We start from the raw sequence: 23,718 nt of genomic DNA, 5'->3' as shown, positions 1-23,718 counted from the left end.
ACAAACAACAAAAACTCATTGCCAGCGGCAGAAGAGTAAAAGTTGGAGCACGTCAAGTTGCCATTCAAAGGATCAGACCTTATGTTAGGCGGTTCATGCAGCCAAAGCTTTGTTGGAGAGTTGTTTCCAACTGCTAGATTATAAATTAATATAAGTATATTAAGCAGGGCAGTGGCCATGCACGCCTTTAATCCAAGCACTTGGGAGGCTGAGACAGGTGGATTTCTGAGTTCAAGGCCAGCCTGGTCTACAGAGCAAGCTCTGGGATATATGCTGTATGTATCTGGATGGATGGATGCATGGATGGATGGATGGGTGGGTGGATGGATGGATGGATGGATGGATGGATGGGAGGGATGGATGGGATGGATGGATGGAGGATGGATGGGTGGGTGGGTGGGTGGACGGATGGGTAGGTGGGTGGATGGATGGATGGATGGATGGATGGATGGGTGGATGGATGGATGGATGGATGGATGGATGGATGGATGGATGGGTGGATGGACGGACGGACGGATGGGTGGAGAGAGAGGGAGCACACCATTTGAGAGAGACTCAGATCTAGGAGTAGCCAAACTGAGCCCTCAGATTCTAGAAACAACCAACTAGAAAACTCGAAATTCACAATCTAGCTCATTATTTTTGTGAGTACCCTTAAAATTTCATAATAAAGTTTTCCCCCCACAAACCAGAAAATCTATGGATTCACATCATTATGAATTTCAGAATACTAAAAGCAAAATGAAAATACTTAACACTTTTAGAGGGGGAGGGAGGATAGATTCCCTTCAAATAAACAAAAATACAGGGTAAATGAAATAGCAGATTATCTTCAATATTTCTAAGGGAAACAATTTTGAACTTAAAATTTCAAACTTAGTAGTGTGTAAGGCCAATCAAAGTAAGGCATTGTCAAAAGCCTATTTGGTAATTTATTTTATATTCACATGACCTCTCTGAACTAATTAACAAACTATATATTTGAATTTGAATCCAAGAGTCAGTGATTACATATGTATAGCCACACCTTAGTCCCACCAGCATACAAGTTACTAGCTAAAGACGTTTAAACAGATGGTGTGAAATAAAGAGATGGGGCAGGACCTGAGGAGGCTGAGGTAAGAGGAAGGCAACCTCAACTGCATCCTAGATGACACAGGACTAGCTTCAAAATGAAAAAAAGCCTAGAGACAAAAGCCCAGTGGGTAAGCACTTGCCTAGTGTGTGTAAGGTACTAGATTCAATGCATAGTCTCAAAAAATTATAATTTTTGACCCTGGTTGAGAATTCAGTAAAAGAACATTTCAAAACCATTTAAAGGATGCTACCAGAAGAGTGGAGAGAAAGTGGTAGTAGCCAAACCTGAGTTGGAGACACGAGGAAAGGACAGGAAATTAGATTGGCTTGACAGATGTTAAGAGAAGGGGGAACATCACCCTAAACGTGAAACGTATGAAGTGGCAGGTAAGCTTGGAATAGCAATCGTGCACTGGATCACAGATACACACACTTTCAAAGTTCTTTTGAGGACCAGCTGGATGCTTCTGTAAGAAACACACCAAGACAAAGGGGTGAGAGGATGGTGTGAAATAAAGAGATGAGGAAAGACAGTCCAGGCATCTGTTAGTAAAAAGACAACGCAAAAGGATGTCAGAACACTGAAGACTAAACAAGGAAGGAAGGAAGGAAGGAGGGAGGGAGGGAGGGAGGGAGGGAGGGAGGAAGGAAGGAAGGAAGGAAGGAAGGAAGGAAGGAAGGAAGGAAGAAGGAGGGAGGAAAGGAAGGAAGGAAGGAAGGAAGGAAGGAAGGGGGGAAGGAAGGAAGGAAGGAAGGAAGGAAGGAAGGAAGGAAGGAAGGAAGGGGGGAAGGGGGGAAGGAAGGAAGGAAGGAAGCGGTTTACCAGAGGATGAAGTTGGTCGTGAGCGCCCTCCTGTAGAAAACCATCAAATGCAACTCACAGAAACTCACAGAATGTCATACAAACCCAGTAAGGATATTAGAAATTTTAATAAATAAGCTTGTTTGTTTGTTTGTTTTTAACTTGTTACTTATTTGTCACCAAGCAAAAGAGTGCCACTGCCTAAATTCTCCTCCCTGTTAATCACCTTTAGAGGCCACAGCTGCACCCGGGATCCCACGCAAAGCCTTCTTCCCTGGTCCCCACCACCTCAGTGGACCATCTCTCTTCCCACAGCTGTTTCCTCCCCTTTCAGAAGCTGGCCCCCTCTTTCATGGAATGCTTCCTCTCTGGGGGAGTATCTCGATGTCCACAAGGACACTATCCCTCTCCTACAGGGGCTGGGTCAAGAAGGAAACTTTCAGAAAGGAGTCATCTGATTGGATGAGGTGCACTGGGAGCACTGGTCATGTGACCGATTTAATCCCACCTCCTCAGTTTTTTTGTTTTTGTTTTTTTTTCTGAGACAGGGTTTCTCTGTATAGCCCTGGCTGTCCTGGATCTCACTCTGGCCTCGAACTCAGAAACCCGCCTGCCTCTGCCTCCCAAGTGCTGGGATTAAAGGCATAACGCCACCACTGCCTTGGTATCTTGTCAAAGGCTTTTAAATACGATGAGAACACCGAAAGACAGTTAGGAAGCTGTGGTTTTAAAGCTGCTCGTAATTTTTTTTTTTCCTATGAAGATGAGAACGAATGCAGGACTAAGCCAGGCATCTGTGAAAATGGACGCTGCGTTAACATCATTGGGAGCTACAGGTGTGAGTGCAATGAGGGATTCCAGTCGAGTTCCTCCGGCACTGAATGCCTCGGTAAGTGAACACATGACTATTTCCCTGGGTGAGTATAGCACGTCTATGACGTCATCGCAGAACAGCTCGGCGCATTCACCCTTGTCTATTGAACAGACCTTGTACAAGGCCAGTACTCCACACGCCCCGCCCCCGCCCACAGATACCCATCTATTAAAATGATGTATCTCTATGCCTACGCCTTACACGCCCATGTAACAACCTGAAACAGTCTTTCCAAAGGGGAGATTAGTTAAGCTCTGTGGAAAATGTGACTTCAGTAAGGCTGACATCAGGAGCTGATTTAATTCCAAAAAAAGAAAATATTTTCAGTGTGAGGTAAGCTCCCCCAATACTAATGCAAAGCAAACGCCGCACGTCTCCAAAGCGCAGCAGGGGTTAATTTTTACATTCCAGTCCAGAAAAATAATTTCTAATTGGAAATATGACCTCATGGGCACTGTAGCACGCTGAACCGATGCTGAAATGTATACACTGTAGTGGGTGCTGTTAATGACGGGCAGCTGTAAACGTAGGGTGTGGTCAACTTAAAAGGAACCGAAGAAAGAGGAGAGATCAACTGGTAGGTGGCCCAGTCGGGCCAAGCATCAGATGCTCATCAGCTCATCAGCCTGCTGCTTTCATTCCTAGGGATATTTTTATACCCAACAATCTATTTTATTACCTGTTGTCTCCGATCTAGGTCTTTCCCAGACGTATGTCTTTAAAGACACTACTTTCTGCTCATATTATGGTCTTACTAGGACAGTTGGCTTATGAGACCATGCTGAAGGCTTTTCTCCATGATTGCATCACAGAAGGCTCTGTACTTATATTAATCTGCTATCTACAATGCACCAAGTCCTCTCCCTGTAGACAGTAACAGCATAACTACCACGCTCGTAACATAGTCTTAAATTTATTCTTCATTTCCCTACCTAGCATCACTTTGTCTAACAGGAAAAAACTTCTGATGTTTCTTCCTCTTGGGTTTTCTGGGACTATAGCTCCTAACTTGCCTATCACTTTCATTGAATTAAAAAGAATATAATTCTATTTCTATTGAATAACTCATTCAATTTTCCATTGAATAACTTTTGTCAAGTTTAATACTCTATTCCTAGTATAAACACCATGGGGGAGGGGGTGTATTGTCAACAAGCAATCGCTAAGCATCGGCCACTCACGCAAGAACACTCTGAGTTTTGAAGGTTTTGCCTAGAAGGAGAGCATGATGGTCCACTGAAAACCAAGCTGACTGGTACCCGGTCTTGACTCTCATCTTGTGTTCCGCTCCAGACAACCGCCAGGGTCTGTGCTTCGCCGAGGTACTGCAGACAATGTGTCAGATGGCCTCCAGTAGCCGCAACCTCGTCACAAAGTCGGAGTGCTGCTGTGACGGTGGCCGAGGCTGGGGCCACCAGTGTGAGCTGTGCCCACTTCCAGGAACCGCCCAGTACAAAAAGATATGTCCTCACGGCCCAGGATACGCCACTGATGGAAGAGGTAATGCGCTGAGGGGACTTGAGACGTCATATCAGACCAGTTGATTTCGTACATCCAAATTAATGTAAAAGAAATGTAAGAGGCTAATTCTTTCAAAATTCTGCCTGAAAGTCTGGTACTCTATGCACGAATCAAAAGAATATTCTTATATTCTTGCCTAATACTGTATACAGGGGTGTGTGTGTGTGTGTGTGTGTGTGTGTGTGTGTTTGCACACATGTGTACGCACTTGTGTACACATGTGCACGTGGAGGCCAGAGGAACTCTCCAAGTAGGCCAGGCTGGCCCGACTATGCACCTTAGGGATTTGGCTGTTTTCATCTATCTCACCACCCCTGGCCTTTTAAAATGCAGGGTCTGGGGCTCTAACTCACATCCTCAAGCTTGCAAGGCGAGAGCTTTACCCAGAGTTATCTCCCCAGGCCATGTTCCACAAAGAGATCTATTCCTATGTCAAACCCAAGGGAGACTTTACTGCTCTCACTTAACAGAGGCGGAAACGGAAGCACAAACCTATGGTAACAATAAATAATGTCCCGGAAAACGTGGGCAAACCCTATCTGACCCCAAAGGCCTTGGGCACTAATAACCTCCAAACTGCACTTGCCTTGTTTGAAGAAACGGTGCACAGCTGAGTGTGGGTAGGAATTCATTCTGTTTTCAAGCTACTTCCACGCTAGCAGGTTTCATGATTAGCTAGAGGTTTCCACTTTTCTGTGTGTATGCATCCAAGTGTTTTGTGGATGTTATGAAAGATAAACTGGTTCCCTCCATTGCTGTAAAGACTCCCAGCCAGTACCTGACTGCTAACTGAAGCCTTCCTTCAGAGTCTCAAGGCAGGTGGGACCTGGAGGCCCAGATTTATGGATAGTAAGTTATCACATATTTCAAGCGGCATCTTTCTAACACGTACCAAAAATGGTAACTCCCACTTAGAATACAAAATGAAGAGTCCGGCATGAGCCTTCCGGCATAGCCCTCTCGTGGTTTTCTTCCCGTGTCTCTCTCTCCCTGCCTCCTCAGATGCCTCTGTTTCCCTCCCAGATTGCCCTTCCCTGAGAAGTGAAAAGGGACTTTCCCAGAACTTCCCTGGTCGTTCCACCTCACCCCTTCCGACATCCTCCTCCCGTCCAGCTGCCTCCACTGCGCACACATTAGCTTCTCTCCTCTTGCTCTACAGATATCGATGAATGTAAGGTGATGCCAAGCCTCTGCACTAATGGCCAGTGCGTCAACACCATGGGCTCCTTCCGGTGCTTCTGCAAAGTTGGCTACACCACGGACATCAGCGGAACAGCTTGTGTAGGTAAGATGTGGCTGTACACCCGGGGTTTGGCAACTCCTGCTGCCTACAGACCGAGCACCGTCAGGGGAGCACTGGCCTATGCCTCCTACAGACCGAGCACCTTCAGGGGAGCACTGAGCTATGCTTCCTACAGACCGAGCACTGTCAGGGGAGCACTGACCTATGCTTCCTACAGACCGAGCACATTCAGGGGAGCACAGGCCTTTTCAGCTTTCACTATGCTGACCGGAAGTCTCAGTAATGATCCTCTTAATGACAGAGATCTTGTTTGGTTTGTTTGTTTGCTTGCTTGATTGATTGCTTAACTGTGTGGGACACGGGGTCCAGGTCATCTCAGATTCTGTGCAGTGGGGGAAACATAAAAATCAAAAAAAAAATGAGTTTTCAATATGTTCATTTTAATTTAAAACTTACAAACGCATATCTATTTGGTAAAGAAAAGGAAGTGGGCTTTTCCTGTGGATCCGGTGTGTTTGTGTGTGAAGAAGAATTCATTTTTAATAATGTCTCATGAAGTGCAGCAACTAAGCATCATCTAAAAGCTCTGCTTGCAAAGAAATCTCACCAAAGCATCCTCTGGCTGTTTACATGTATTTCTCTTCTTTAATTCATAATCATCTGATCTGTGCCATTTTCTGACAAACAGAAGGCTGTGGTAGAGCCTTCTTGTACACTTTCAAACAGTTCTTATTTCTATTTCCCCGGCTTTATGAGACACCCTCTTAAATTACCAACTTTACAAAGGTTAAGCAAAACCGACCAACTCCACAAAAGCATTTTAGTCACACAGTAGAAACAGCAGACAGGGGAGTAGCCAGGAGTGGGATCCAAATCAGGAGTTTCTGCGTGCAGCAGGCCTCCGTTCATCCCGGGAGCTCTGTGGAGGAAATGGAGATTGTCTGCCATCAGTCACAGTCCTGGCAGTAAAGAGTTGGCATAGCCCAGAGAGGACAGACGAAGTATAGCTTAGCATCAAGATTGTGTCAGTCGGTGGTTCTCAACCTTCCTGATGCTGTTGCCCTTTAATAGAGCCCCTCATGTTGTGCTAACCCCCCGTGTCCTCCCCCCACCATAAAATTATTTCTCTCTATTTCCCCATAAAATTATTTTCGTTGCTACTCCATAACTGTCATTTTTATAGAGGAGCAGCATCTCAGTTTGTAAGACAGTCTGAAATGTTATTTCCCAATGGTGGCGACCATCGTAAGGTTGAGACCCGACCCGCTGCTGTAAGTGGACAGCGGGGTGTAGAGATGCCACAAAGCAGGGGTTCACCAGAGCTTATGTAACTCCACTCTGGGGCCAAACAAAAGGAACAGAGGGGAACGTGGTGAGACCCTGAGAGAACAGAGTGTGCAGAGAGCATCTGTGAGAAGCTGCCGCAGGAAGCCACTGTCTCAGCATAAACCCACGCCAGAGAGACAAGAGGAAATGGGAGTGTTCCTAAGGTCTAGTCTAGCCTGATTAAGTTGAAGAGCTTCTTGAGTTTGGATTTTTTTTTTTTTTTGAGCCTAGACAGTCGTCTAGACATTACAAGATCTAGCCAAGATCTGTGCATTGATCCTCGAAATACGCCAGTCTGCTACTTTAGAGAAAACTGTTCTTGCTGGATGAATTCACTGTATGTTGTAGAGGGAAAGCAAGAAGGACGGAGTGAGAATGTGGGGAGGATGGAGAGGCTGGTCCTTTCTGGTAACCAGGACTCTCATGTTGCTCTTTCCTCTACTTAGACCTCGATGAATGTTCGCAGTCTCCAAAGCCATGCAACTTCATCTGCAAGAACACCAAGGGCAGTTACCAGTGCTCCTGCCCACGGGGGTACGTCCTGCAGGAGGACGGAAAGACGTGCAAAGGTGAGGGGAGTCTCAGCAGCCACTGCCCATCTTTCTCTCTCTCTTCAGGAACGTTTGCATATTAGCCTTGTTAAAGTGCTGCTCCGGGAAACTTTACCAGGGCTCCTATTCTAGAAGAAATGGGGACTTAAAAATCTAAATTAAAATATGTTGCTCCTTAGAAATGAAAAGAAATAAAGTCTGCACATATGCACACACACAGACACACATAGACACACACAGACACACACACACACATACACACAGACAGACACACATACACCACACACACACATACACACACACACAGACATACACCACACACCACACACACACACACACATACACCACACACACACACACACACACACACACACACACACACATACACACACACAGACACCACACACACACACACACACACACACACAAAGGACTATTTTTTTTAGCCAAGGACACACACACACACACACACACACACACACAAAGGACTATTTTTTTTTTAGCCAAGGACCTCAAATTTACTTCAAAGGAAAGTGGTTGGAACTGCTTGTCATCACATTAAGCAAAATAAGCCAGCCTCTGGAATGCAAGCATCCTGTTTTCTGACATATACACAATCTAGACTTTCTTTTAGGAGTATTAAAATGTCATAATGAAACCCACGACTTCGTATGCTATCCTAAATATTTTTTAAAATAAAATTTAAAAAGAAGTCTGCCATGAAAGTGCAGAACTCTTTTGGGGAGGTGGTCATGGGAGAGAGGGTGAAACAAGACGAGATAATGGGGTGGTAAATTTGAGCAAGTCACACATTTATAAAATAATACCATAACCCCCCCCCCCATTCATTTGGTAACTTTTAAAAAACATGGATGCAAGAGTTGGTAAGAACCGTCAGGACCTGGAGTTCTGGTAGCTGCCAACCTCAGGCCCCACCTCAGGCCTACGCGCATCCGCGTTTACTGCAGACAGGTGAGGAGTCGGAGTGTATGCGTTAATTTGTGCACACACACTTATTAAAAACAATTAGCATGCCAGGTCTGATCACTAACATGGCTTCAGTGCTGTGTTTGATTTTATAGGAACCCAATGGTCCGAACAGACAGTTTAACTGTGTTCTCTGTGAAGCAACATTTTCTTTCCAAGCTATATTTAAAAATCATAACAATAATTACACACACAAAAAAAAAAGTAGCAAGTGCTGGGATTTTCTTGAACCTGTTCAAGGAAATGGTTCGGCAGAGCTGACTTTTTCTGCCCAGTGTCTGTAAAATGCTTGGAACTCATACTTCCACTGTACATGGGACTTACTTTGAATGTATTTTCCCAAATTAAGTTTTACTCAAATCAAAATCAGATTTTGAAGAGTCCAGATATTCACTCTAAGTTTATAGTTGTTCTGGTCTTGCTTGTGGGGGGCAGGGGGGGTGTGTGTTTGTTGTTTTTAAGACGGGTTTCTCTGTGTAGCCTTGTCTGTCCTGGAACCCACTCTGTAAACCAGGTTGGCCTTAAACTCACAGAAATCCTCCTGCCTCCGCCTCTGCCTCCCATGTGCCACTCCTGCCTGGCAGGAGCTGTGGTTTTGCTTCTTCTCTTATAAGTAATGGTGTGCCTGCCCATTTGGATCTGGTAACCCTCCCTCCATTTCCAATCTCTGCTGTGCTTTTATTTAATATTCCCTTTAATAAGAATATGTAACTATCTATGTACCAAACCACATTAACTACAAGATGGGACAACTTTTCCATGTTACCTTTGCAAAGGGTGGACCTGCTGTGTTTTAGCCATCCAGTTTCTTGTTTTAAGACAATTTTGCCCTATAATCCTTTAGCCACGCTGTCCCAATTAGCAGCCTTCTATACTTAGGCTGCTAAATATGTACATTCAAACCCTCCCTCATACACATATGGGAACCTACAGACTGCAGCTGAAGTTTAAACCCAATCCCTCCCACCCCCGGAAAAATGCATGACTTCTCCTGGGCTTCTCTGTCATTTCAGACCTCGACGAATGTCAAACCAAACAGCACAACTGCCAGTTCCTCTGTGTCAACACCCTGGGGGGATTCACCTGTAAATGTCCGCCCGGTTTCACCCAGCATCACACGGCTTGCATCGGTAAGGCAAATCGCAGTCAGGATCTTTGACAGACGGCTCAATCTGGCCTAAGGATACAGATGTTTGCTGACCAGAACAGCATCCACCAGGAAGAAGGCCTGGACATGCGTTTGCACACACAGTGGCCACACTGTACGGTGTCTCGGCATCCCATCCTCAGTACAGTTGTTAGATCATGGAAGAAGTCCTGCCATGCAGCTGTACAGCAGGCATATTTTAAACCATACTTCAGTGTCACAAGCCAAACACAGCTATGATGCTCAGATACAATACGATTAAAGGCTGTCCTGGAACTTCTCAATTTTATTACAGAAGGCACATTTCAAGAGATCCTTAGTCTGTATTATCTAAAATGGTGCCTCTAGTAACTCTAAAATACATTCTAGTTACAAGTCACTGAAAAACCCACGCTATGCTGCTCTTGCTAATAAATTCTGATCTGACTTAAAATGCTTGCCCCACCAAGTGAAAACATGGGCTTGTGCCCCTCAGTTTATTTCATGGAGTGAGATTTAATTGACAGACCACATAACCAGGGAGCTTGACTCTTTCCCTCTGTCTCATGGCTTTGCTAGATAACAATGAATGTGGGTCTCAGCCTTCCCTCTGTGGTGCAAAGGGGATCTGTCAGAACACTCCTGGGAGCTTCAGCTGCGAATGCCAAAGAGGGTTCTCTCTGGATGCCTCTGGGCTGAACTGTGAAGGTGAGTCCACGTGCACAGGGAGCCTGGGTGTGGGGGCTTCAGAAATGGTTCCATAAAGCATGGGCCATTCAAGCCTGAGCTCAGATCCCAGTACCCAGGTAAATGCCAAGTGGTCGTGGGACCTCTTCTGTAATCCCCATGCCCTGGAGGCAGGATTGGAATCTGTGCAGCAGGCAGGATAGCTACACTAGAGGAATCCGCACGGTCTGGGTTTAGCAAAAGACCCTGTCTTAATATACAAGGTATAGCACAATACAGGAACACATACACAGGCACACACACACACACACACACACACCCCTCCCTGCGTATCCACATTTACCCATGCACAAAAGAACATGCATATGCATACACACCACATACATATACACAGACAAAAATAATATTTAGACTCTGCACCCATGGTGCCTCCCACACAATAGGTATTTTTCTCTTAGGAAATCCAAAGGAACAGCTGATGGGGAGAAAAATAAGAAAACTATCACATGGGGGTCTTCAGTGTTTACGTGGCACGTGCTGACGTCACATTCAGGAAGGCAACGTTAGCGTTGTATGTCTCGGATTCTGACACCAGCCACATCACCTTTATGCTTTTGCATTGTGTTATAGTTTATATTGTCCTGTTATCCTTTTTTAAAAGTTATTCCTAGAAATAGAATGGTTTTCCATTCTAGATACAATCAAAATGTGAAATATGCTCTTTGTACGAGTTATAGGACTTTTACATGCATTTTCAGCCCTTTTTATTTAAAACTTTTAATTTTTTTGTATCTGAAATCAATAGACATCGAAGCATTCTGAGCCTACAGCTGCTTGCCATGTGTGAATTCAGCTCGTGACCATCCACATAAAATACCATTTATTAATTATCCATGTAAATTTGTTACACACACATCAGACATGCCAATTTTATTTCACTCTTTTGGGGTAGATTTCAAAGCCTTAGTTGTCATTCCAAAAGTGTATGCATATATTAACAAAGAAATTATTCCATATGTCGTACCACATCTTGCCTAAAAATAACAACGAATTCAAATACTTTAAAGGGATTTGCATCTAATTAGTCTTGACTGACAATAAAAAAATATTTGCGTGCAAAGCCATTATATTTTACAGATAACTCCTTAGTGCTTATATCTTCTCCGCAATGGGGATTACACATGAATCACTTTTGAATCAACTACAATCGTTAATACATAATTTACCAAATAAATCATACCACATGGAGCTAGTCAATTCAAATGTACCACATTTGTGGCGACTATTGTTGATTTGCTGAAACTAAGCTGTGACTCGGAGCCCTGGTGTGCTGTGGTTGCTGGGACAGCATAAGAATAAGGTGATTTCTTATCTCAGCCATTCATTCCTTGCACCATCACTGACTCAGAACCGTGCTGAAGAAAAGCCCAGTCCCTCCATAAGCTGTGCGTTGTTTATTTGTTCCCATTAAAGGTTGTGTTTGAGATGTGTTCACCAAGGGAGTGTGCAGAGTGTACGGGGGTTGTTTTTGCAGATGTCGATGAGTGTGATGGGAATCACAGGTGCCAACACGGCTGCCAGAATATCCTGGGAGGCTATCGGTGCGGCTGCCCGCAGGGCTACGTCCAGCACTACCAGTGGAACCAGTGTGTTGGTGAGCATTCCTTGGTGGCCCAGCCCTTGGCTTTTCTCAACCTCAGTGTCTGGATAAGCTAAATAATAGATGTTACAGTTGCAGGACAGACTCCTAAAACCTAAAAGCCAGTTTAACCATGTAAGGTTATTGTGTGAGAGGGCTAGGGTTAGCTCAGGGGAAGAGCACTTGCCTGGCATGTGTAAGGTCCAGGGTTCTATCCCACCTCTACGCACTGTTAAAAGGGCAGACAGGAAAAGTCTGCATAAAAGCATTGATACACAACCGGGATTTTATTGTGCTCATCTCTGTATTTGTGCATGTAACAAAATCTATCATAAACATGTTTTTGGAATATTTAACGGCACATCAACTAGAGGTGTCGTCATTTTGACTTTTGATGTACTGTGAGGTTGGGGCTGGTCTCAAAACCATGCTCTGCTGCTTTTCAATACTAATTTGTTAGATTTAGTTCACGGAAGTGTTCACCCATTACCCTGGTCTAACTCTAAAGGGCCCTTTCCATCCTTTTGTGACAGGGCCTCCTGTCTATAACTTGCTATGTAGCCCCAGGCTATCCTAGATCCTGCCACCTCTACTCCCCCAGGGCAAGGACTTCAGACATACATTACCGTGCCTGGCTAGGAATTCTAAGTCCCCAAGAATGGTCCTTCCGTCCTCACGTATCACATAGACTTAATGAGTATTGCAAAGTTGCTTTAACATAGAAAAAGTAACTAGTCGGAATAAATGCTGCTGACAACTCCAGACAAAAATGTGTATAAAAGAAAGCACAACAGGAATTCTGTTCTGTTCTCTGCACTGATAGTAATCACGGAAGTGCTCCCCATAAGAAACCCCTGATCAAAGAGACCGTTATTCTTCCTGAGTAGCCTGACTGAGGCTATACCCAATTTCGTAGCTCTATTTGAACACACTCCATAGCTGCCCTGTCCAACACATTGTGAGAGTAGAAGCTTGCATTGCCCAACAGGAGAGCAGCAGACCCCCTTCCCCAACCCTACACCAGAGAGCAGCAGACTGCTTCCTTGTCTCTGAAGTGAAGATACTACACACGCCATTCAAATGTGCCGTAATGATCCACCAAACGAATGGATTCTATATGATCTTTTATGTTCCTCTCAAAAGAATTTTCTAATGGCAGCTTAATGAGCTGAGAAGAAAACCAAAGGTTTTGTAAGAGAAATGAGGTCCATAAAGTTCTTCTTATCTGCTCTGTGGCCTCCTGCCAGGCCAGGGGCCGATGCTTCGCCACAGCAGATCTGCACATCTGTGATGGGAGGAGAGGCAGACAGCCTGTGATTCAGAGCAAGGCCTGATGACTACGTGTGGGGACGTGTCACCAATGAAACCCATTGTTTTGCACACTGGCTAAAAATGATAAAAAAATAATTTTAAAAACGTGCAGCTAGCAAAGAAAGATAAGGCTAAAGCTTTAAACGATTATCAAAGCGTTGAGTTAAACAGCCAATCAAACGATTGTATAAATATAATTCACTTCTTTCTTTTTTCTTAATGGAAAAAAAAATGTTGTGGAATTCCTTAAGCCCTGATATATTCATATACTGAAGCCATGTGCTGTCAAGCCCTTTAAACTATAGAAAGTAGTGCTTTGACTATTAAAGATGATGTAGAATTTTATTTTATTTTATTTATTTATTTTGTATTTATATGAGTACACTGCAGTTATCTTCAGACACACACTAGAAGATCCCATTACAGATGGTTGTGAGCCACCATGTGGTTGCTGGGAATAGAACTCAGGACCTCTGGAAGAGCAGTCAGTGCTCTTAACCGCTGAGCCATCTCTCCAGCCCAATGTAGAACTTTATTATATTACGGTGTTTGTAAACTCTCCAGGCCCATCATTTAAGTAAGGACTGCAGGCTTCATGGTTAGTTTTGTAGAACTTAAGGCAGAATGAGTCTCTAGTAGTCAGTTTACACAGAATTCTTGGCTTCAATGAGAACTCAAAGAGAAATTAGAACACATAGAAGTCACCAGTTCAAGTTTTTACACTTCTTAAAGTTTTGATCCGTAAACAATGCAGTGCAAAACCATCTGCGTGAGCCTTTAGTAACTTTGAGGTTTCTGTTGAGGAATGGCCTGTGTGCAGCTTGAAGAGGTGCGGTACCATCCCAGTTTCCTTTCCACGAGTTCATGAGTTAAGTGCTTTATTTAGCCTAGACCTCCAGAGTCCAGACCCAGGCCTGCGAGTCTCCTAATCAGAGAAGCACCTTGAGCAGAGCCAATAGTGTTTTCAAGGATGAGGCGTGGTAGCATTTACCTGCCATGGCAGCATCCACAGACTGAAGCATGAGGATCCAAAGGCCTGTGAGACCCATTCTCAAAAAAAACAAAAAAAAAACCAAAAACCCACTGGTCAATGAAAGGAACTAGAAGCATGTAAGCAGGTCTGCCCCACTTGCAAGAGTTAGCTTTTCTTTCTTAAAATGCTCATCTTTAGGCAGTCACTCCTTGGATAGACAGAGACAGAATTGCAAAGATTCTGGATCCCTCAGGGTTTCTGCTCACTCACGTCTGATAAAATGGACACTGTTCTTGCTTTTAAGCCACATCCCATGACAAATGGAATTGTAGATGTGGCAGAAAAAGAGTGAACTTTACCCCAGCCGGGAAGCTAATGAATGCATCAAATTAGAATGATAAGAATTAGGACCAAGCTCAGGTTATCTGCGTCTGTTCATGTAAATGCCCTGCGACTGGAGGGAGGGGAGAGAGCGTGAGGGCTTTCATGTAGTCTTCTCCTCTGGTGAACCATCGAAGGTGTCCGTCAGAACAGCAGACTCCCTCAAGTAGACAAACTCCAAAGTTCACGCCGCTCTTCGTGGTACCACCCATTCAAGATGAGTAAGCAGTCTCTGAAAGTGATCATTTTGGAGAAAGCTCTCCCTACGAATTCCCACCTTGTAAGTTTTCAGCTCATTACCGCAGGGACTTGAGAGAGCATCCTAGGACACAGACTATCTGGATGCAAGTAGGGTTCTCGACTACCAGCACGTATTGTGATCGTTTGAAATTGAAAACGGGCAGCAGATATGAACATTTGCATATAAAGAAAATGTTTCAATATGCAAATTTTTTTGCCATTTACTGCAGATAACTTTCAGTTCTTTCTGTATTATAAGCTTTCCCAATACAATCCCAACATAGCCAAACAAGGCATTTCAATTCACAGTACATCTCAAACAAGCCCATACTTAACTAAATTCCTACAATGTTACCATGTTATATATTTATAGCATATAAGTATGAGAACGCTTAGTACTTCCAGAAACATAATCCTGTTTTAAAATGTTCTTGTAAATGGAATATTTAAATTCAATTTACTCAATTAATTGGCTTTCTTGGTAATTTTTCTGACTTACACAATGCCTGAGTAAAGTCACGTTGGGAACATGCCATTAAGTTTGTAATCTAATTTAGATTCCATGTTAGAAGAGAAATACTACATATTAATGTGAGAACTAATTATGAAAGTGGATGAAGCTTTAGGGCAGAATTTCAAGTCTCTCAAATATAGAAATAAAACAGTGGGTACATTCAGATCCCACATAGCCAACCTACTGAGAATTTATGCATCTTCTGTGCATAAAATAAATGCCAGGAGATTTCGCATATTAAGCAAATGACCATATTTTATATTCAGTGGCTAAGAGTTCTTCATTTACTTCTCATTTAATTCTCCAACTGTACACATTAAAATATGCCTAATACCTGCGCTTTCGGTAGCTTCTATCCTGTGCTTTGCAAAGTTCAGTCTCCCGTCTAGAGTCCTCTGCTGGGTCCCAACTCCATCAGGGAAATCTCCCTGAGCGGCCGCGGGTCCCCACACCCACACCCAGGAATCACTGTGTTCCCCGGGTATGCACACTCACAGATGGGCCTGCTCGCATCCAGGCAGACACATGTCCACAGACATTCCACATGCAGTCGCAGGAGTGGAAAGAGTTCCACGGAACAGATGTGATTCGTGCCCAGCATGAAGTGTGGGTTATAATAAAGTTCAGAGGAGTCAAACCCAGGGCTAGCTCATCAACCAAACAGTTAGAAGCAACCTCATAATTCCCAAAGCCAGAAGCACCTTGGGGCCTTGAACCTGTGATAACAGCAGCTGGAAGCAGACCTGTAATTACGCTCCTGCCAGGCTTCTGAGGACAGAGCTAAGCACTTAGCAGTGAGAGCTCTGTGTCAGTGCTGGCGGGGAGGGCATTGTCTGCACCAGGCAGGCTCTGGAGCAGTTAAAACCACTCTTAGTTCAATAGAGTCAGTTAGGGTCCTTTCCTGAATTTCTCAGGGACTCCCTCCCCTATCTATATACATGAAGAGCTGGGGGAAGTGCTAAGGGCCAATGGGCACAAATGCTGATAGAGAGATGGGCTCTTTTAAAAATTCACATAGTTCATGTACAGTAAAATTCACCCTTTTGCAGTGCCAGTTGAAAGTGTTTCGGTGTGTTCTTCTAGGTGTATATAAGTATCAACCCCAATAGTCAATGCCCCTGTCCTCCTGCAATAGAACCCCCATAACTGATAGCCACTAAGCCACTATCCCCTCTTCCTCCCTCCCCCTTCCCCTGGAAACTGCCAATCTGTTCTCTCTCTCTCTCTCTCTCTCTCTCTCTCTCTCTTTCTCTTGCCTAAAATACAGACTTTTGAAATAAGCTTTTGTTAAGAGAATAAGAGAATCAGGCAGTGGTGGCACACCCTTACCTTTAATCCCAGCACTTGGAAGGCAGAGGCAGGCGGATTTTTGAGTTTAAGGCCCCCTTCATCCCCTCTGCCCCTGCCCCTCCCCTTGGTAAGATCTTCTTTCTTTTCCTTTTTGAACAGATGAGAATGAATGTTCCAACCCAGGTGCCTGTGGCTCCGCCTCCTGCTACAACACCCTGGGGAGTTACAAGTGCGCCTGCCCCTCCGGGTTCTCCTTCGACCAGTTCTCCAGCGCCTGCCATGATGTGAATGAGTGTTCCTCCTCCAAGAACCCATGCAGCTACGGCTGCTCCAACACAGAAGGCGGCTACCTCTGCGGCTGCCCACCAGGGTACTTCAGAGTGGGACAGGGGTAAGACATTGTCCCCAAAAGCATCGAGGAGGACGGGTGACTCTTCCTCTCTCCTGAGCGGTCAGGGTCAGGCAGCCTTGCTTCCCACCCCTGCAAGGGTGAAACTGGAACCCCTGTGTGTGAAGTCCAAGAGGGGGATAGCATTGGGACATAGGCGCCATGCAGGGTAGGAGCACTTCCTTTGTGGAGAGCCTGAGAGGTTTGCTTCCATGGAAGCTTCAGTCCTTGGTCCTTATAATAGCTGAAGTTGGTTCCTCTTGACTCAAGGCCAGATGCAGGGCTTAGGCAGCTCCTGTGTTACTGTGAGTGACAGATGTGTGAATGACGTCCTCCACTGCATCACTCTGCTGATTTCCACAGATGCTGACCCAGCAACCCCTGAGGAAGGACTTTGCCTCTTTCTCTGTTCATCTGGTCTTATGTTGCCCAGAAAGGGATCAGTCCTTCCCCCACAAGGCTTGCTACCCCTTGGGTAACTGCACTTTGGCAGATCTTACCACTTGTGTGTGGTGGGTGGGCCCACCCACCCCCCCCAAGACTGCTCTCCTCAGGGACACAGAAGTTTACAAGTAAATAGGGGTGATCTTCTTCGAAAGGATTAGCAAGTCTGGCAGGCACTAAGGGGCATGAACCAGTCTGTCCAGCACTGATATACAGTCACACATAACAGAAAAGATTGGGCTTAGCAAGGCTCGCTTTAGAGCCAGTGCATTGCTGCCTTCTGCCGACTAAAACAGGAATGCAGAAATACCAAGTTCTAGAGCAGAGATCTTTGCCTGTGCGGTAAAACTGGCTTCAGGCTCCTCTGGGCTTCCATAGCTGCTTTTACCTCCTTAAGTAGACTGCTTTCAAGTGCTTCAATCTAAATAGGATTGAGAGCTGGGGAAGCCCAGGACTCGTCCTCAGAAGAATCTCGCAGTTTCAAAACAAGAGGAAATCTTTCCCACTGTGTGGCAAAGAACAGAACCACAAAGATCAGGTTTTGTGATTAATGCAGTTCCTCGTGTTGTGCTGAGCCCAACCATAAAATAATTTCCGTTGCTATCTCATGACTGTAATTGTGCTACTCTGGGGGAATCATAACATAAATATCTGTATTGTCCCATGGTCTCAGGCTGACCCGAGGGGTTGCGACCCACAGGATGAGAAGAGCTGCTAGCTGGTTTATAGCTTCTTCCTATGCGTCCATGTTTCCTAAAGACTTTTAGACTGCCCGTGCTAATGGTAATGTCTAAGAATTTTTTTGCATCTCGTAAACAGCCACTGTGTCTCGGGAATGGGCTTCAACAAAGGACAGTACCTGTCGGTGGATGCGGAGGCAGAGGATGACGAAAACGCTCTGTCCCCAGAAGCATGCTACGAGTGCAAAATCAATGGCTACACCAAGAAAGATGGCCGACGGAAGAGGAGCGCGCAGGAGCCTGAGCCCGCCTCAGCCGTGAGTAGACACAGAGCAGAAGCCCTGCTTTGCCAAAGAAAAGGGAGGAAAGAAAAAAAGGTTACACACACACACACACACACACACACGTGTTCCTTGGCCCTGCCCACTGATTGTCTCTGTCTCCCTAGGACATGTGCACCTAACCTCTCCCTCAGCTCCTTCACCTATAAAATGAGGATTAAAACTCTCAACCTCTGAATGTTGCTGAACAGGAGCATGTGAAGTGCTTGCCTCGATGCCTGAAGTGCACACCAGTGATTAATAACCCACATACAGGCATCACATAGGCATATAGGCGTGTTGGTGATTTCCCCTGAGACCAGGGACACTATGAGGCCACCACTTACCTCTCTTTTTAGTTACTATTACTGAGAATTGCTCCTATCAATACACACACACACACACACACACACACACACACACACACACACAAACTGGCTGTGCTTCAGTATTCTGGGTCTCAGGACCCTTTCTTATCTATAGGACCACACTAACTTAGCCCCAAAATCTCTGATACTATTTTAAAATTACAAGTCAATGTTACATGTGTTTTTAAGTAGACTGAAGTATCCAACCCGATATTTAATCATGACAAATCGCTCATCAAGTCTTCCCGTTGTGGTTCACAGAACACGATTCTGTGTAAATAATGATGGGTTCCTCAAAGCTTCTGTAACCATAACCTCACTTAAGCACAAACCCATAGCAAAACATTATGGGTTTGTGTGTGTGTGTGTGTGTGTGTGTGTGTGTGTCCTGTCTCACTAAGGCAGCAGTCTTACCTCACATCCCAAATGACAAATTCGGTTCATATTGTCTGGGCCCTGCTTTTAACCAATCCTGGCTCACTCTGCAGATGGCTCCGAGCCTTCTGAGTAAGAAGGCTCCTAGAAAAGTCACAGCCCAGAGATGGTTTCCCTGGGGGCAGGCTCTGCTGTTGAATAGCAATAAGACTTCTCGTTTTGACCCCACAAAAGAGAAAATTAGACTCGTTTCTTAAATTGTCCTTTTCCATTAAAATGTTTGAGAATTTCATGCATGTATAAAATTATTATCATATTGATCCCCATTTCTCCCCCTCGACTCCCTGAAGAGAGCCCCCCCACAATACAACATTAGTCATTGTCCCACTGGATACAATTAGTGGTACACATATACACACTGTGTATGGGAATATCTACTGAAACAAAGACAAACTACCAGTGGCCACAACACCAAAGAGAAGTGACTATCTCTCAACTTTAAAGTTAATCTTAATATTGTATAAATATTACTAAATTGTATAAACCCATCAAAGGACCCTGATATGTGACTATTGTCTGTGGCCTAAGTCCTATAACTTTAATGATCTTGTCGAGGCTGAGTGAGGGTCAGGAAGATTCACAGGACATCCCCCGCAGGGTGAAGCTTTTCCCCACCCTGACAGGAATTTGTGAAAGCCTCTTTTGCAGACAGCAAATGGCCAGACAGGGAGCAGCCTCAACCTGCCTCTGTGACTATATCAGTCAATCGCAGGTGGCCTTTGAGTCTGCCTTGTGCCCGCTACCAACTCAAGTGTGTTCTTGCTCTTTCCCTCAGGAGGAGCAAATCAGCCTGGAGAGCGTAGCCATGGACAGCCCAGTCAACATGAAGTTCAACCTCTCCGGCCTTGGCTCCAAGGAGCACATCCTAGAACTGGTCCCCGCCATTGAGCCCCTCAACAACCACATCCGTTATGTCATCTCGCAAGGGAACGAGGATGGCGTCTTCCGAATCCACCAAAGGAACGGGCTCAGCTACCTGCACACGGCCAAGAAGAAGCTCGCTCCCGGCACATACACACTGGAAATCACCAGCATCCCCCTCTATGGGAAGAAGGAGCTGAGGAAATTGGAGGAGCACAATGAGGACGACTACCTTCTGGGGGTGCTCGGGGAGGCTCTCCGAATGAGGTTGCAGATTCAGTTGTATTAGCCCTCTGCAGACTTGGGCCTTGGGCCCCAGCTCAGATCCCAGCACAGCCGGCCTTCAGAAGTGTTTGGAACATCACTGACTGATTTTGAAGAGGAAAAAAAACAAAAACAAACAAACAAACAAACAAAAAAAAAAAAACAAAGAAGGCCTTCTATTCCTTTCCTTCTTCCTGATTCAGACTTCGGAATGTTGACCCTCGCAGGGAAGGATAATTTAGACTCTGGTATGGCCAAAGATTTGAGTGCAAAGGCAAACATAGTTACTGTATTTTTTATATAACTTCATTTTTAAATATATTAAAAAAAAAAGCAAACCTAAATGTTCAAGAGATCAGCGTATGGCACTAAATGCACAAAACTAATGTGAGCCTTCTTCCTGTTAGCAGTCTATAACACTTTGGGTATTTTGCTATAGTTGCTAATTAAAAAAAATATAGATGTTTATTTATTTTAATGCAGTAATATATGGAGAAATGAACAAACTATGTAAACAAAAAGGGAAACTCGCTTGTTTTTCTTAGATTTATAAATTTGAGCTATTTCTTTTAGAGGTGCTTTAAAAAAAAAATCCAATACATTCAAGAGATGTTTTCCTTTAGTTTTTCCGCCAGCCCTCCAACTGGTGCGCACCTGACTATTTCAAAGAAAGTCTTGCGGAGCTGAATGGGCGGTGTAATCAGTAATTTAAAAAGATGTGGAAGTCGTTTGATCCTGTCCAAAGGAAATGAAAGCCAGAGCAGCTCCTATGACAATATTTCACATCAGCAGATTCGCCAGGCAACAGGAGAGGAAACCACTGTAGCAAAATACCTTGACTGCTTGTGAGACCGTTAGCATTGCAGGCCAAACTGTACTGTATTTCTTCCTCGTAACCTCAAGGACCCACACGTGCCTCCCACAACACCTCATTCTTACCAGGGCGTGCTGTGCACTTGTGGTCCCCTAGGCAGCTGAAGAACCCGCCGTTCCTTTGAGCAGGAACACCTGGCGTTCTGTCGAGTTTGGTGCTGTCGTAGATTAAATGGTGCATTTATTATGTTCAAGCTATTTCAGGATTGCCATGTGTGCAAACAATCATGCCATGCAGCCAAGGAATATATGTCGATGTTTTTTTTTTTAAACCCATGGTTTTTATTTTTATTTTATTTTTTAGAATTTTCATTAATACTGTAGTTATACACCATATGCCTCATTTTATCATAGCTTATTGTGTATGAAATATGTTTGTAAAATGAATTGATGTTTAGTTTGCTTTAGCCATTTGAAAAGATGCCACACCAGGAGGTAACCAATAAGAGCACAGCTCCACATTCTTCTCCCTGGAGAACCCGTTCCTGGAAGAGTGATGGAAACCGGAGATACAAAATGGCCAAAGCACACACCGTCATTCCTCTCGCACCTGTGTTGACCAAAGAGTAGTAACCAGTTATAGCCAATGTTTTGGGGTTTTTTGTTTTGTTTTGTTTCGTTTCGTTTTGTTTGTTTGTTTTTAATAACCAAAAAGAAAAAGAGAAACAGTGTAAATTTGTAATCAAGTGTTTGTGAGGAAAAACGTATGGGTTTTGGTTATGTTTGTTTTTGTAGGTCTATGTATCAAATATGACACTTTTCTTGCAATAAAGCTTATTTTGGGGTAGTCTTACGGCTGCGTTTCCTGAGACTCCAATGGCTGGTCCATTTGTGGGAGGCACTGGAGACTTCGCTTACAGGGATATTTATTAAAGAACGAGACAGAAAGGGAGGCATGACCACAGGAAGGTGAAAGGATGGTGTGCCTTATGCGACAAAGGCAGATGGGGCGTTTGCTTCTAGATCTATTCACAGGGGGAGTAGAATTAGAGCAGTGGGTGTTTCCAATTCTCCATGAATCATGAGTGTCCCGGGGTCCAGTTTTCCAGAAATTCCACTCCTTCCAACTGCACATTTGCAGGATGTCTTATTAAAGCACTCGAATCGTCCATAAGGCACAGAAAGAGCAAAGTTTCCTGAATCGAAATCTTGAAGCCAAAGTGAACTGCAGGCATGTGTCAATATAAATGGCACATATCCAAAGGCAAGCCAAAGCTTGTCTCCTGCCTTGCCATGCAGTCTACTCTTCGAAGTAAATAGATTTAGCAGGGTATTTAATGTGAATCCTCTCTTGATAGATTGCTAAAATGGGCGTGCACACACACACACACACACACACACACACACACACACACACATAGGCATGCACACACACACACACACTCACACCAAAAAAGAAAAAAACAAACAAAACTTTCCAAGACTTACAAGTTAATTCAATCCATGGTAGGATTTATGTGTTTAAAATTTTCATCCAAGGAATAAGAGAACAAGGGAATATTATGACCGATCTTAATTCTGTCCTTTGCCAACCAGAAATTAGCTTCGTGGAATAAGAAAAGTATTTGCCTTGGAGTATCCTTTAAAACTTACCATGCACATGCAACTTCATCTGGTGTCTATTAATAGTACAGCTTGAGCTCTGCAATGTCAAATGACCTGGAACCGGATTTGACTCTAGTTCTGAATATGGAGTGACAAGGCTCTTACTCCACCTTTAATCTCTTCATGAGGAAGTCTGAAAGCCTACAATGTTGGGAGCTTCGTGCAGAACATAAAAAAGGCATTGGGCATGCAACAAAGAAGAACGCTCAAAGAAAATGACTCCAAAAAGCTTCCACCCAAGTCAGCACTTTATGAGCATCCACGGCTGCTTTATGACAAGTGTAAGTTACGTCATCCTATAGCTCACCACGGAGGATGTTTTAGGCAGCATGTTGTTATTCACATTTCCATTATTTTCTCAAAAGATTCACTCAGCATATTTTTTTTTAATTTACAGAAAAGTATGTCAACTCAGGAATCTAAATCAAACCCAGTGACTCTATGTGATAGTCACAATGGTCTTCAAATGACAGCATCTCTCTCTCTTTCTCACTCTCCTCTCTTTCTCTCTCTCTCTCTCTCTCTCTCTCTCCCTCTCTCTCTCTCTCTCTCTCTCTCTCTCCCCTCACTGTGATTTAGAGCTCTTCAGACCTCTGTCCTGTTTAGTTCTTTTCCACGTTTCTGAGACTTACACTGCATGGGTGTTAGTCACGTTTGAACTCTGAACATCATTCCGAGAAGCATGTAAACTACAATAAATCCAAACATCTACTGCTCTGTGTGAACTTAGGACTGGGAGCCATACTGGTCACTCTGTCCGTTCTCTGAGGCCTTACTTGGCTTTAATTACCTCCTCGGTAATTTAACGTCCATGATGTTAAAAGTGAGACAACGGAAAATTCTAAAACACTGGTGTGCCTGAGTCTGTCAAAATGCTAGGGAACTATAATCAATGTACGGAATCGAAAGGAGTGAAAGGCAGCCATGTTTGACACAGA

General features: G+C 44.3%; 1 protein-coding gene across 3 annotated transcripts in view; it reads left to right on the top strand.

Annotated features, from left to right (window-relative positions):
• Fbn2 (fibrillin 2) overlaps nucleotides 1-21,962 on the top strand; it is a 201,950-nt gene extending 179,988 nt beyond the window's left edge. For 2 of the 3 annotated variants that reach the window (XM_017317828.2, XM_030250333.1), the window contains 10 exons: nucleotides 2,643-2,768; nucleotides 4,047-4,253; nucleotides 5,434-5,559; nucleotides 7,290-7,412; nucleotides 9,395-9,511; nucleotides 10,087-10,215; nucleotides 11,729-11,848; nucleotides 16,702-16,933; nucleotides 18,194-18,371; nucleotides 19,953-20,451. In XM_017317828.2, the coding sequence (XP_017173317.1) occupies nucleotides 2,643-2,768; nucleotides 4,047-4,253; nucleotides 5,434-5,559; nucleotides 7,290-7,412; nucleotides 9,395-9,511; nucleotides 10,087-10,215; nucleotides 11,729-11,848; nucleotides 16,702-16,933; nucleotides 18,194-18,371; nucleotides 19,953-20,327 (1,733 nt within the window). In that variant the 3' untranslated portion in view covers nucleotides 20,328-20,451. Of the gene's footprint in view, nucleotides 1-2,642; nucleotides 2,769-4,046; nucleotides 4,254-5,433; nucleotides 5,560-7,289; nucleotides 7,413-9,394; nucleotides 9,512-10,086; nucleotides 10,216-11,728; nucleotides 11,849-16,701; nucleotides 16,934-18,193; nucleotides 18,372-19,952 lie in introns of all 3 variants that reach the window. The other variant, NM_010181.2, reaches the window with a different exon arrangement.
• Nucleotides 21,963-23,718: the final 1,756 nt, after the last annotated feature.

This window comes from Mus musculus, chromosome 18, assembly GCF_000001635.26.
Source record: "Mus musculus strain C57BL/6J chromosome 18, GRCm38.p6 C57BL/6J".
In the NCBI taxonomy this organism is placed as follows: Eukaryota; Metazoa; Chordata; class Mammalia; order Rodentia; family Muridae; genus Mus; species Mus musculus.
The sequence above is the reverse complement of the archived record's forward strand: the minus strand, read 5'-3'. Positions and strand labels throughout refer to the sequence as shown.